Below are 14,482 nucleotides of genomic sequence, written 5' to 3' on the forward strand. Positions count from 1 at the left end.
GGGGCAGCCGAGAGCCGCCCGGCCTCCGGCCCGACGACGGTGCCCCGCCGCAGAAGCGGCCACTTGGCGCCGCCGCTGCCGCCCGCCTGCAGCAGCCCGGCCGCTCCGGGGCCGCCGCCATGACCATCAGCGCGCTCCGCCCGGGGGGCAGCCCGCGCCTGCAGCTGCCCTGCCTGGCCAAGGTGGGTGGGGGTGGGCGGGGGGCGGCTGCAACGCCCGAGGGGCGTCGGAGGTTGCCTTGGGTCTCCCTTGGGCGGGGTGGGGGTGGGGTGCCCCGGGTCCCCCAGCTGCCCCGCCGGGAGCCAAGGAGTCTTGGTCTGAGCGGCTGCCGCCCCGCAGATGGAGCGCGTGGTGCTGGGCATGCAGGACCCGGACATGGGCATCAAGCTGCGCAGTCAACGCCTCCTGCTCACGGTCATCCCGCACGCCATGACCGGTGAGTGAGTCTCCCCCGAGGGGGCGCCCCACAGCGCGCCCCACCGCCCCTCCGGCGCCGCTTCGCCTTCCCGGCAGCGGCGCCTCCCGCGGGGATCTCGGCCGCTGCGCAAAGCTGCCTCTGGATGGATGGATGGACACGGGAGGGCCGGTCTGCGCCCCGCCGTGGCGCCCCAGCAATGGCGGGCCGGTGGGGGCGGGCGGCGCCGGGCTCCCTGCTGACCGGGGGGCTCCCTCTCCCCGCAGGATACGACATCGTGGAGTGGCTCCTGCAGAAATACGGCCTCTCGGAAGAGGGTGAGTCGCCGCTGCGCAAAGCCTCTGCCGCGCCCCGCGGAGCTGCTGGAGGGCGCGGCTGCGGGCGGGCTGATGTGCCGGGGGGCGGGCGGGGGGCGGCTAGGCGGGGGGCTGCTCACGACCCTCATCCTTCCCGCAGAGTCCCTGCACCTGGGCAAGCTGATCGTGAAGCACGGCTACATCTACCCGCTGAAGGAGCCCCGCAGCCTCGCCCTGCGCGTCGACGAGACGCCCTACCGCTTCCAGGTGGGTCGGTCAGCATCTCTGGGGAGGCAGGAGGAGGAGGAGGAGGAGGCGGTCCTTCTCTCAGGCTCCGGGAAGCCTGGGGGGCGCAGAGTCTCCGTCTGCATCGGGCAGCCCCTGCCAGGAGGGCCTTGGAGCACAGCTGGGGGTGGAGCAGCGCGGCCTCTGGGGGCCAAAGGGGCTTGGCTGGATCTTGCCCCGCTCCCCCCAATCAGGCCGGGCCGGGTTAAGATCTCTAGAGGCCCTAAGCGCTTGGAAATTTGGGCGCCCCCATAGATATATAATTCTAAATATAAACTATAATAAACTGCAGAATAGATTTTTGTTTTTCGAAATGAAACAAAACCTACAGTCAGATGGAGAACATTTATTTTTATATACTTTATTTACATTTTTTTTTGGGGGGGAGGGAATCCCATACTTTTTCTAACTGCAAAGTCCATGGTAAATCCGGCAGTGGGAGATGTCTGTGGTGCCCTCTTTCGTTTATGCCCTTGGCAGGTGCTGCTTTCGGTTCATAGTTAATCCGGCCTCTCTCTCTGTGCTCCACAGACCCCCTATTTCTGGATGAGCACCAAGTGGCCAGCGACAGACCTGGATTATGGTGAGAGCCACTTCTCTGCCCCCCTCAAGAGCCAGGGGAGTCCCAGGAGACCTTTGGGTAGCTTGACCCCAGGCAGTGGGGGAACCCCCAACCAGGTTCCCTGGCCAATGACAGACCCTCCCTTTTCCAGCCATCTACCTGGCCAAGAAGAACATCCGTAAGCAGGGGGAGCTCATTGAGCATGAGAAGGTAAGGGGAGGGGGCATGGTGGGTGGGGGGAGGGGGAGTGCAGCCCCCTCTTCATGCTTCCTGGCTCCCCTCTTCTGGAATGACCGTATCCCCTGCAGGAAGATTACAACCAGCTGCACAAAAGGATCAACCACACCTGGGACTTTGTTGTTATGCAGGCCAGAGAGCAGCTCCGGTGAGTTTGTGGGGGGCAGGAGGAGGTGGCAGCCATGTGGGGTGTGGGGCTGGGAAGCCAGAGGCCCTGAAGCGCTGTCCCTCCTTCCTCTTGACCCCCAGGGCAGCCAAGCAGCGGCGGAAGGGCGACCGGATCGTCATCGAGTGCCAGGAACAGGCCTACTGGCTCGTCAACAGGCCCCCGGTGAGGTGGGGAAGGGGAGGCAGCCCAGCCTGGGAGAGGCTGCTCCCCTTGCAGGAGGCTGCCAGCCCCACTGTTCTCCTTACTTGCAGGGGCACATGGGGGGCAGGGGCTGTGTGCTGCTGTCAGCCAGCCACGCCCACCAGCCCCAGCTTCATGGCTGAGCCAGGATTTGAACTCGCATCCCTCCACTACCAGTCCATCTCTCAGAAGGACACCAGAAGAGGCCTGTAGCCGGACTGCACCAAAGGCCCTTCTAGGCCTGGCAGATGCCTTTTAAGAAGCTCACAAGTGCAGAGCTGTCTTTCCCATAGGGCTTAGTGGTGCATCGTGCCAGGGTGCCACCCTCTCAGGGGCACCCCAGCAAGTGGGGGAGCTGCGTGGCTTTGCTGGCGGCCTCCCCTTCCCCTGCATGCCTGCCAGCTGTGCGCTGCCAACCATATGCCTGGCGGGCGTGCAGCTTGCCTCCCAAGCCTCTGCGGGGATTGCTCTCCTGCAGCGGCATGGGGGAGAGTTGCGCCTCCCCGGATGGCTGGCAGTGCGCAGCTACGGCCACCCCAACACTATCCATGGTAATTTGGGGGTGCTGGGCAGATATTTGCACCCCGGCGCCGCATCTGCTAAAGACCGCCCTGCACAAGTGGGGCATGAGCTGAACAGCGCGACCCCTAGCAATGGTGTTTAGGGGCAGACTGCCCATGAACAGGGAGGCTTTGTACGGCTTTTTGGGGTGCAGGTGGCACAGTGGTCTAAACCACTGAGCCTCTTGGGTTGCTGGTTGGCAGTTCGAATCCCCATGACCGGGTGAGCTCCCATTGCTCTGTCCCAGCTCCTGCCCACCTAGCAGTTTGAAAACACACCAGTGCAAGTAGATAAATAGGTACTGGGAAGGTAAATGGTGTTTCCATGAGCTCTGGATTCCGTCACGGTGTCCCATTGCGCCAGAAGCAGTTTAGTCCTGGTGGCCACATGACCCAGAAAGCTGTCTGTGGACAAAGGCTGGCTGCCTCAGCCTGAAAGCGAGATGAGCCCTGCACCCCAGAGTCGCCTTTGACGGGACCTAACCATCCAGGGGTCCTTGACCTATATGGCTGTTATTGCTAATAGGTATCACACAAGCTTATTGGCTCCCTTTCCCAGCCACCTCAGCTGCCGCCTCCCACTGCCCCGTTCTTCCAGCCAGAGTGGCATTGCAGAGGGGATGGCGTGGGCATCTCCTGGGCAGTGAGCTCCTCCTCCTTCTCCAGCTCTGGCCTCCCTTGCCCGGGGGCAGCTGGGTCCAGATCAGAGGAGGCCCCTGAGGCCCCTCCTTGATCCCTCTCGCCCGGGAGGCAGGCCAAGCGTGTATCCTGCACCCCCAGGGTGCCTCCAGGTTGGTGGCAGAGCGGGAACTTGGAGCCCCGCTTGCCCGGGCGCAGGGTGGGCATCCCGCTCTGGGAAGGAAGGGTAAAATCCAGCCTCTCTTGCTTGCAGCCTGGCAGCCTGAACGTGATGGAGGGAGGGCCGGAGAGGAGGAACTGCCAGAGCACCCGAGTCCAGCTGGTGAGTGCAGGAGGGGGTGGCAGATCTGGGGGGCAGTGGTGAGAGATGGCCACACTGCTGGGCCACCCTTGCCCTGGGCTCTGTGCCCCAGACCTCCCTGGGCAGCTGCTGCAGCTGCATCAGAGCCTCTGGCATGGCTTGCTGGCTCCCAGCAATGCCCCCAGCACCTGCCTCTTGTTCACCCATGGTGGGGGGCACCCTCTGTGCCAGCCTTACCACCTGCTTTCACCTGGTGGTAGAGCGATGCCTGCCCTTTGGCTTCCTTGCAAGGGGCTCTCTCTGTTCCCTGCTCCTCCATTGCAGAGGGTGAGTTGCCCGGCCCAGGGTGGGGCTGGCAAAAACCTCCTGTGCCTGGCCCCACTGTGGGTTCCCCTTTGGTGAGGACGTGCCTCTGTGTTGACTTTTCTCTTTCTGGAAGGTGCCTGTCGCCCTGGCTCCTTTTGCCCCCTCGGCAGCCCCCCCCCCGGGCGTTGCAGAGTATAATATTAATATAATTATTCATACTTCACCTTTTCCCCTAATGGGACTCAATGCGGTTCACAGATACAAATAAGAACTGCTCTAAACCTGGCCGGGGGGGCAGGGGGTGGGCAGGAATTGTTAAAAAACAATTAAACATTGATAGAAGTAAAACAGTATACTGTATGGCTCGAATATAAGTCACACCCAAATATAAGCCACACCTTTATAATTCAATGGGAAAAAAGAAAAATGCCTGAATATAAGCCGCTCCCTTAAAATTCCACAGGTGCTCACACCCGTTCCCTTTTACCGTATGTCTGTCTCAGCAGCGATATCACAAAAAAGTCAGTTTTTGATTGGCCATGAATTTAAGCCGCACATTAACTTCGGAATTTGGGGGGGGAAATGCGGAATGTAAATGGGTAAAATTGATGGTAACTGCAGCCAGACAGGTTATAGCGAGTAATTGGAAAAATGCAGAAGTTAGGGGTGAGTCAATGGAGGAAAAAACTGAATAATATTATAATTTTAGAATATCTAACTGTGAAGATACACAGAATGAAAGGGTTTAAGGTCAGTGAGAAAGAGGAGGATTGGTTTGAGAATATATTGAATTATTTGGGTAGGTTTGAACAATTTGGGGCAATTAAAATGTTAAAAGTTAAATAAACCTTGTGGATGGAGGAGTGTTAACGTTTATAAAATTGTACATATGGTTGATTCGAATATGTTATTATTGATTATGTATACCCAATGCACCAACTGCCTGGGGGGGGGGTTCACTGTTTGTGTTTTTGTTGTTGGTAAAAAATAAAAAAATTAAACACTAAAAATACCGTATATATATATATATATATATATATATATATATATATATATTCGGGCCAATACGGTACATATCATAAATTCTATGGAAACCATGCAAATAATGGCAATAACAGCAGCCAGCACCAGCCTCTTCCTCAAAAGCAGTCAGTTCCCCCAAACCTGAGGGAGCAAGGAGGACAGTGAGGAGGGAGCCAGCCGGGCTTTCCTAGGCAGGGAATTCCAAAGTTGCCTGGGAGGAGCCACCACCGAGAAGGCCCTCCTTGCATCCCCACCAAGAAGGGCTGCGAAGCGGGGGGGGGGGACAACGACTGAGGGAAGGGCCTCCCCCTTTGTGTGTGGACTGCCCCCCTCGTCCCTGTGCTGGGGGGGGTGTCGGGCTTCGTCCGTCTCTCTGTCTCACATTGCTCTGTCTGCCTGTGCTCCCCCTCCCTACTGACCACTGGGGTCTGTTTTCTTCTCTTCTGTCTGCCGCTTTGTCCGTCTGTCCGTCCACGTAAGTCACTAACACGGCCATGTAACTAACTCGCTGTTTGTCGCTGGGATGGGGGGGGGCAGGGGCTCGGCTTGCTGGTGGGTGAGAAGGGTCCCTTAGCCCTATTCTGCCTTTTGAGTGGGTGGGAGGTGGCGGGGCCCCAACGGGAGAGGTCTCAGCCTGGCGCTTTGCCCTCTTGCTTCAGCTCTGGGCATCTCTGGTTAAAGGGGGTTGGGGGGCAGGGGAGGGAAAGGCCAGTGGGGGGCGTCTGACCCTCTCTGAGAAGATGAGGGGGGCAGCGAGGCAAAGGCAGCCCCTGAGATTTGCTCCCCTCTTTCTATCCCTCTTCCCTTTCCAGGAAAAGAACACGGATTATTACAAACGGGAGGTGAGTTTATTTTGGGAGGGGGAGGGGGCTGAAGGGACACAGGAATCACAGAATTGTAGAGTTGGAAGGGACCCCCAGGGTCTCCTTGTCCCGCCCCCTGAAATGGAGGAATCTCAGCTAAAGCATCCCTGACAGACGGCCATTCAACCTCTGCTTAAAATCTCCAAGGAAGGGGAGTCAAACACCTTCAGAATCTCCTTATAACTTGAAGCCATTCTTTTGTGTCCTACCCTCCAGAGCAGGAGAAAACAAGCTGGCTCTATCTTCCAGAGGATAGTAGTAGTAGTAGTAGTAATAATAATAATAACAATAATAATTTTATTCTTTAACCGCACCCATCTGGCTGGGTTTCTTTGGGCGGCTCCCAACAGAATATTCAAAATAGAATCAAACATTAAAATCTTCCCTAAACAGGGCTGCCTTCAGATGTCTTCTGAAAGTCAGATAGCTGTTTATTTCCTGGACATCTGATGGGAAGGCATTCCACAGGGCGGGCGCCACCACCGAGAAGACCCTCTGCCTGGTTCCCTGTAACCTCACTTCTCGCAGGGAGGGAACCGCCAGAAGACCCTCGGATCTGGACCTCAGTGTCTGGGCTGAATGATGGGGGTGGAGACGCCGTGTTCCAGACTCGGTCTGTGAAACATGGGAGGGTTTTGTTTCCTTCCTAGTTTGCCCAGTCAGGCCTGCGGCTCCTTCTGGGGGCTGGGGGGAGACCCTCCTTACCTCTTGAAGGGTTAATGTGGGAGGCAGGTGGGTCAAGTTCTTGGTGGGCCAAGAGCAACACAGGTCAAGATCAGGAGGTGCCTTTTCCTGCCTCCCTTGAGGCTGCTGCTGAGATGACTTGGGCCAGCTGGAGTAGGTGGGTGGGGGTTGCAGGCAGCTCCTTGACACCCCCCCTTCTCTTGGACGCAGATCCGCTACTGCCGCGCCGCCATGGGCAGGACAAGGGTCAAGTCTTCCATCTGCCTGGAAGGGTGAGTGGCAGCGGCAGGGCTTCCAGGGGCAGGTGGGGCTCACCTGGGGCTTTGCAGGTGGAACAACCACAGGCCCAGGTGGTGGCACCCACAGGTCACTTTCCCCCAGGAGGACGAGGAACCAGGAAGGAGCAATCTTTGGGTTCCTTCAGCGGACCAGCTACAAATCCACCTCTCAGTTGCCTCGTCCAGGCCACATTTTGCCAGCTGCAATTCCAGTCCTCAGGCTTACAATCTAAAAGGCAGGGGGCAAGGGTGGTGGTGGGGAGAACAATGACCAGGGCCAGATTGAGGTTTGATGAGGTCCTGAAGGCATTGGGGCCCTTTATATGTCCAGCTGTCCTTTGTCAACAACAAATTGTCGCTATTGTTTTGTGTTGAATATAATGCTATATGGTAATTTATGGACCTCATAGGTATCTAAAATAGGGATGCGGGTGGCGTTGTGGGTTAAACCACAGAGCCTAGGGCTTGCCGATCAGAAGGTTGGCGGTTCGAATCCCAGCGACGGGGTGAGCTCCCATTGCTCTTTCCCAGCTCCTGCCCACCTAGCAGTCCGAAAGCATGTCAAAGTGCAAGTAGATAAATAGGTACCGCTGTGGTGGGAAGGTAAACGGCATTTCCGTGTGCTGCTGTGGCTCGCAAGAATAGGCTTAGCCATGCTGGCCACATGACCCTGAAGATGTATGCTGGCTCCCTCAGCCAATAAAGCAAGATGAGCGCTGCAACCCCAGAGTCAGGGGTCCCTTTACCTTTACCTAGGTATCTAAAGCCATTTGCACATGCAGAATGTAGGCACCCTATATATAGAAAGGAGCAAACCAGTGATATTTGAGGGAGCAGGCTAGCCCGTGACTTACATCAGAGGAGCCTACACAACACAAAACACTCTTGCTGTATGTAGGTTTTATTTTATTTGTTTTTTTATCTTATATTTTGGAATTGTACATCCAGTTTTTTCCTCTTTAATTTTTTTGGGGGCCCCCAAGAGAGTGGGGCTCTAGCTCTAGCTTGTTTAGCTTATATGTAAATCCAACACTGACAATGATTGAGAGGCGGGGGGGGGGGAGCAGGGTTCTGCCCATTCCTTGGTTCCACAACCTTACTGGGTGATGTGAGTTGCCTATTTCATACGTGTTTCTTCTTTGGGGGGGGGGTCCTTGCATCTCTCTGCCTGTTACCCCCAGGGTGGGCTTAGCCCCTTTGCTGTACCTGGCAGCAGAGAAGGCCCCCACCGACTCCCCACCCCCCACCTCCTGCTGCCTCTGCAGGTACCTCAAGTTCAATGAGCAATACGTGCCGCATGATCCCATCATGTCTGGCTGCCTCCCCAGTAATCCCTGGATCACAGACGACACCACCTACTGGGCCATGAACGCCCCCACGTAAGTGCATCGCCCCAATTGGTGGAGGCGCCCCAGATGCCTGCCCGGCCCCCTCCCTGCCAGCGTCTGTGCTAGGCCCCCCTTGCCTGCCTTCCCTCCACCTCTCTCTTTGGGGAAAGGCCCCTTGGCTTTCAGGGGTCCCTCTGGGCTTGCATGACACCCTGACCCTCCCGCTTGCCTGCAGGGTGACAGCCCCCACCAAGCTGCGAGTGGAGCGCTGGAGCTTTGGCTTCAGTGAGCTGATTGGGGACAGCCTGGGCCGGGTGCAGCTCCTGGAGTTCCTCAAGAAGGAGTTCAGCGGTAGGTCCAGCTTTAATAATAATAATAATAATAATAATAATAATAATAATAATAATAATAAAAAATTGTATTTATACCCCACCCATCTGGATGGGTTTCCCCAGCCACTCTGGGAGGCTTCCAACAAAATATTAAAAATACAATAAAACATCAGACATTAAAACCTTCCCTAAACAGGACTGCCTTCAGATGTCTTCTAAAAGTCAGAGAGTTGTTTATTTCTTTGACATCTGATGGGCAGGCGCCACCACCAAGAAGGCCCTCTGCCTGGTTCCCTGTAACTTGGCTTTTCGCAGCGAGGGAACTGCCAGAAAGCCCTCTGCACTGGACCTCAGTGTCTGGGCAGAACAATGGGGGTGGAGATGCTCCTTCAGGTATATAGGGCCGAGGCCATTTAGGGCTTTCAAGGTCAACACCAACACATTGATTTCTGCTCGGAAATGTACTTTTGCTTCTGGGGAGTGCAAGACCAACTTGCCCCCCATCGTCCTTTCCCCTGGGGCCCTCAGTGCTGCCGCCTCTTCAGTTTCTTCTACCTCTCTCCTCTTCCTCTCCTGCTTCTCCAGCCGAGAACCTGAGCTTCTGGGAGGCCTGCGAAGAGCTGCGCTACGGAGAGCAGGCCCGGATTGAGGAGATTGTGGACTCCATCTACCAGTAAGTGCCTTGCTCTCCTCCCCTCGCTGGCTCCCGCAGGCCTGGCCTGCATGGCCGGCCCAAGGCGTTTTGCTGCCCGAAGCCGAGGGCGAGAAGCAGCCTCCTCCCCGTCCCGTTCCATGCGTGAAATCTCCGCGGACCCTCGGATCTTGTTTCTGCTGCCTCTGCTGCACTCCAAAAGGCAGCGGCTGAGTTTAGCGGGCGCAGGACGGGTTGCAAAGCACTCGCCCACCCAGAGCTCCCTGCGCTTGCTGCTCTTCAATCTTTGCCACCTGAGGTAGCTGCCTCATGGTAGGGCCGGCCCACGATGGCCTCTCACCATAGGGGGCTGCAATGGAGCAGTTTGGCACTTCTCCAGAGCCTTTGCCTCTCCCTTCCTCCCAGCCCCAAGGGAACCTGGACCTCCAAGCCAAGCTGGGTTTCCCAGACCCCACACAGGCACTTCTGCTCAGTGCCCACCTGTAGTGTTCCCAAAGCAAGGAAGGATTGGACTCGGATTAATAAAATACACATGAGGCTTGACCAGCAAGACTCTGGGAGGGGTGCCAATAATAATAATCCTCTCCATCCCTCGGCCTAGGTCGTTTTATGCACAAAAGAACTTTTTACGCAGTGTTCATAAGAACCAATAAAATTTCCTCTGAGCATTTCAAAACCCCCACGTGGGGACAAAGTTGAAAGTTAAAACTACAAAGAAACTATTTCTTACTTGAGCATGCATAGTAGTCCAGAGTAAATAAAATAGGAATAAAAGGAGGAATGGATTCAGCAAAACCCCAGAGGTCATAAACAGGAGAGGCAGGATTTACCATCTCCTTGTGAACTCTCTTCCTGGCCCTTAAGATCTATCTAAAGATTAACAAACTACATCAAAGTAACCTATTAACTTTATGTACTGAGGTGCCTGATGAAGCAACTGGCCTGTGTTTCAGAATGCTTATATGTGCCTGTCAGGTGTAGAGAAAGCAAATGGCAGAGGTGGAGAGCCTTGTGGGATTCGATCAGAAACTATTGTCAATGAATCAAACCCAGTCAACGCAATGCTTTCGTCGCAGACACAATGGCTTGCTTCATTTTTCATGATTCCTCATAGCAATTCCACCTGACCCCCCACTCTCTGAATATTTGCACCCCTACACCCACCCATGCCAGGAGCTCTCTGCCCCCCCCGCCCATGCCAAGGCAGCTCTTGCTCCCTCCAGGCAGTTCCTGGCCCCTGGGGCCACCCGCTGGGTGAACATCGACAGCAAGACGATGGAGAGGACTCTGGAAGGCATTAAGACCCCCCACCGCTACGTCATGGATGACGCCCAAATGCACATCTACATGCTGATGAAGAAGGTGCGGAGCAATCCTGGGGGTGGGTGCTCAGGGCTGGGCTGGGCTGGGGCTGCCTTGGCCATCATCGCCCCCCCCAAGTCACCCCAGAGCTCTTCCCCTTCCCTGCTAGGACTCCTACCCTCGCTTCCTGAAGTCCGATCTCTACAAGAATCTGCTGGCGGAGGCTGTCATCCCCCCGGAGACGAAGAAGCGGTGAGCGGATGGGAAGGGGGCCTGCAAGTGCCCCCCACTTCAGGGAGGGTGCTGGCATGGGGTTGTGGGGAGACTGCCTCTCTGCAGTGTCAGACGGGACCCTTCCTCCCTCTGCAGGGTCTTTCCTTTCATGCGGAAGCAGCGCCACTCCAGCCCCAGTCCTGCCATGCCGCCCCCCCAGGGGGACCATGAGGCAAAGGCCGAAGACAAGAGCAAAGCAGGGCCGCCCGCCCCGGTGGAGGAGGGGGGTGAAGAGGACGGCGGCACCTAGGACCCCCCCCCAATTCCCCTTGCCATCCACACACAGGCAGGAGAAGGGCCTGCCTTTGCCCCCCCTAGACAAGCACTGCTGACTCGCCTGGACGTCCCTCGACCGATGCTCATAACTGACCTTCCTGTATCCCCCCCCCCACTGGAACGAAGCCATATGATGCAGGAGCCCAGCACAGACGCATCACCTCCTCTGCCTTATCTGCTTCTTGGAGCACTGCCCCTCCCCTTGCCTCAGGAATTGCCCCCCTCCCCGCCTAGAGTGCCCACCTGCTCCCAACCCCCCTCCTTCAGCTGAGCAGCGTTCCTGGCCCCCTCCCTCCCATGCACAACTGACTCAGGCTGTCCCTAAAACCCCAGAGGTGGAAGGCCTTGTGTGTACCCCCCACAGGTCCTCCAGTGGTTTGTGAGGGACGCCACCCCTGGCCAGGCCTCCAGATGGGGCCCAGAGCAGGGTGGGGGTGTCCTTTGCTCCCGCAGCTGCCCGAGGGGAGGGGGCAGTGCAAGGCCAGAAGGGCTGGACTTTCTTCTGCTCTGCGCCCCCCCCCCACCCACTCAGCCCTCCAGATGTCTTCCAGCACCTGTCCGGTGTGTGAAGGAGGCTGCAGCTGCTGCAAGATCTGTTCTGCAAAGATGGAATCCAATAAAAACCCGTAGGAACAGCAGAGCTGTCTGGGGGCTGGTCAGTTTTTCTTCCTTTCTCCACCCAAAGAAATGGGGGCGGGGGGGGGGGCATTTGCAGTCAACAGGGAGAAAGGGGTGGGGGCCAGGGAAGCAAAAGCTTCTCATTCTGGAACCTCCGGAACCTTCCCCAAAGAAGGTGGCGGGGGTTTGAGCGGGGGGGACGGGGGGCAGCCATGTGTGGGGCAGGAAAGATGCCTGGCTTCAGGCAGCTGCAAGGAGTGGGGTGGCCTGCCTAGACTGCCTGCAAGGGGGGGGAGCAGTGGATGAGACCCCCACAGTGCCATTCCTGCATTGCGGGGACTGGATGACCCTTGTGGGGGGGTCCCTTCCAACTCTTCTTCTTCATTGAGTTTATATACTGCCCTATACCTGGGGGTCTCAGGGTGGTTCACAGAATAAAATCAAGATATAAAACCACAAAATACCTAATGAAAACCAAAACAACCCAATAGCCCCCCCCCCACAAAACACATTTTAAAAGGGCATAGGATGTAAATTGGATCATTCAAAGGCCTGGCGCCTAAAGGTGTATAGTGAAGGTGCCAGGCAAACTTCCCTGGGGAGAGCATTCCATAGACGGGGAGCCACTGCAGAGAAGGCCCCGTTCTCGTGTTGCCCCCCTCTGGACTTCTCGAGGGGGTGGCAAACAGGGAGGGCCTAAGAAGATGATCTCAGGGTTCATATGGAAAGAGGTGGTTCTTGAGGTATTGCCGCCCTGAGCCGTTTAAGGCTTTATAGGTCAAAACCAGCACTTGGAATTGGACCCAGAAACTAATCGGTAGCCAGTGCAGTCAGACCAGGATCAGTGTAAGATGCTGAAACCGTCTTGCTCCGCTGAGCAAGCTGGCCGCTGAATTCTGCGCCAGCTGAAGTTTCCAAACCGTCTTCAGAGGCAGCCCTACACAGAACGCGTTGCAGCACCCCAACCTTGAGGTTACCAACTCTACAATTCTAACACCCATGTAGCCCTTGGGGAAGATAATCAAAGAGCTCAGGGACTGGCCATGTCCATCTGCTCCATGCCCCCCCCCAGCCCCAAATCCCCTGCGAGGATCTTTCCGCATTTCTGGGGCTTGGGAGGTATTTGCCATCTGCCCAGTAAGGAGATTAGTAGGGGCTGCAAAGCTCCGCTCTCCCATTGCATTTCCCCAGCAGAACCCGGAGAGCCTTAAAACCCCACTTGGCCCCATCTTTGAGCAGGGGGTTGCAGCCGAGTCTCACTCATTCCCCTGGCAGGCGTGCGGCGCAAGAGGGCCGCTTTGCCCCCAACATTTCTGCCTGGCCCCCCAGCCCTCATGCCTGGGGGAAAGTGGGGCAGGGCATCCTCTTAGCCTGGCACTGCTGCAGTTTCCCTCTCGCTAATCCCAGCGTGGCATGCTGCCGCCACCGCTGAACAGATGCCAGTAAAGCACTTTCGGAGCAGATGGGGGCTGAGGGCTGGAAGTCAGCCAGGAGCAGCTCTGCCGGGACCCCCTCTGGCTGCACAACAGGGACGTGGGGGGTTGTGTGTGTGTGTGTGTGTGTGTGTGTGCACACATGCACAGCTGAGGGGGGCAAGCCAAGCCCCTGGTGCCAGGGCCAAAACCTGCTTCTGCAGTTTCTGCTGTGGCTCTTTTTCTGGTGCCACTATAATAATAATAATAATAATAATAATAATAATAATAGTAATAATAATAGTAATAATAATAATAGTAATAATAATAGTAATAATAGTAATAATTTATTATTTATACCCCGCCCATCTGGCTGAGTTTCCCCAGCCACTCTGGGACGGCTCCCAATCGAGTGTTAAAAACAATACAGCACTAAATCTTAAAAACTTCCCTGAACAGGGCTGCCTTCAGATGTATTTTAAAGATAAGAGAGCTGCTTATTTCCTTCACATCTGAAGAGAGGGCGTTCCACAGGGCAGGCACCACCACCGAGAAGGCCCTCTGCCTGGTTCCCTATAGCTTCGCTTCTTGCAATGAGGGAACCGCCAGAAGGCCCTTGGCACTGGATCTCAGTGTCCAGGCTGAATGATGGGGGTGGAGACGCTCCTTCAGGTCTACTGGGCTGAGGTTGTTTAGGGCTTTCAAGGTCAGCACCAACACTTTGAATTGTGCTTGGAAACGTCCTGGGAGCCAATGCAGATCTCTCAGGACCGGTGTTATGTGGTCCCGGCGGCTGCTCCAGTCACCAGTCTGGATGCCGCATTCTGGATTAATTGCAGTAGCCTTCACGGAGGGACTCCTCCTCCAGCTCCTGCTCCCAGGGGATGCAGCGTGAAACAAAGTGCAGGAGCAGAGCGGCTGCTTGGCATGCAGAAGCCCTTTCCCGTCAGCCTCTCCCAGCCAAGCTCTGGCTCCTTGGACGACTCCTGCCTGGCAGCGTAGGCAGCAGCAGCCGTAGGGACCAAGGGCTGCACTGAAAACCTGCACAGGGAAAACTCTGCCGAAGGACAGAGGTCCTTTTGCTTGCCTGAGCCCAGGAGGAGGCAAGGGGATGGCCGACCCAGGACTTAGCAGGACTGCCAACACTCCCCTCTTGCGTCAAGAGATGCTTCCAGGTACCTAAGGGCTTATTGGAGCGAAGGAGGAGGCACCCCTGCCACACAGAGGTCTCTCTTTGAAACCCCCACCCCCAAACAGGAGTGGCATATAACCAGGTCACCGGATTCTCCTTGCCAGTCTGGAGGATTTGAATTTGGGCCTGGGGTGCAAGCGAGCCACGGGCTCTTCATCCCCGAGAGAGCATGGGCAGGGGGAGAGGGTGTCAAGAGGAGGGGCCTCTGCCCATTGCGCCTCCTTCCTCCCCCCCCCCAAGTGAATGCCACAGGTTTGGGGGCCCAGTTCATTCTGGCGACCGAATGCAGGAGCCCCAAG

General features: G+C 56.4%; 1 protein-coding gene across 2 annotated transcripts; it reads left to right on the plus strand.

Annotated features, from left to right (window-relative positions):
* Positions 1–84: 84 nt before the first annotated feature.
* On the plus strand, positions 85–11,601 carry RGS11 (regulator of G protein signaling 11). 2 transcript variants are annotated; one of them, XM_053365167.1, is made up of 17 exons: positions 85–182; positions 340–436; positions 682–732; positions 872–978; positions 1,528–1,579; positions 1,710–1,768; positions 1,867–1,943; positions 2,045–2,126; positions 3,597–3,665; positions 5,786–5,815; positions 6,731–6,792; positions 8,064–8,177; positions 8,362–8,477; positions 9,044–9,131; positions 10,334–10,472; positions 10,582–10,664; positions 10,782–11,601. In XM_053365167.1, the coding sequence occupies exons 1-17, from the start codon at positions 120–122 to the stop codon at positions 10,933–10,935; spliced, it is 1,443 nt and encodes a 480-aa protein (XP_053221142.1). In that variant the 5' UTR covers positions 85–119; the 3' UTR covers positions 10,936–11,601. The 2 variants fall into 2 exon arrangements, with proteins under 2 accessions (XP_053221142.1, XP_053221143.1); XM_053365168.1 differs by having other exon boundaries at positions 5,792–5,815.
* The last annotated feature ends 2,881 nt before the right edge of the window (positions 11,602–14,482 follow it).

The sequence above is a fragment of the Podarcis raffonei genome, chromosome 14 (assembly GCF_027172205.1).
Source record: "Podarcis raffonei isolate rPodRaf1 chromosome 14, rPodRaf1.pri, whole genome shotgun sequence".
Classification (NCBI taxonomy): Eukaryota; Metazoa; Chordata; class Lepidosauria; order Squamata; family Lacertidae; genus Podarcis; species Podarcis raffonei.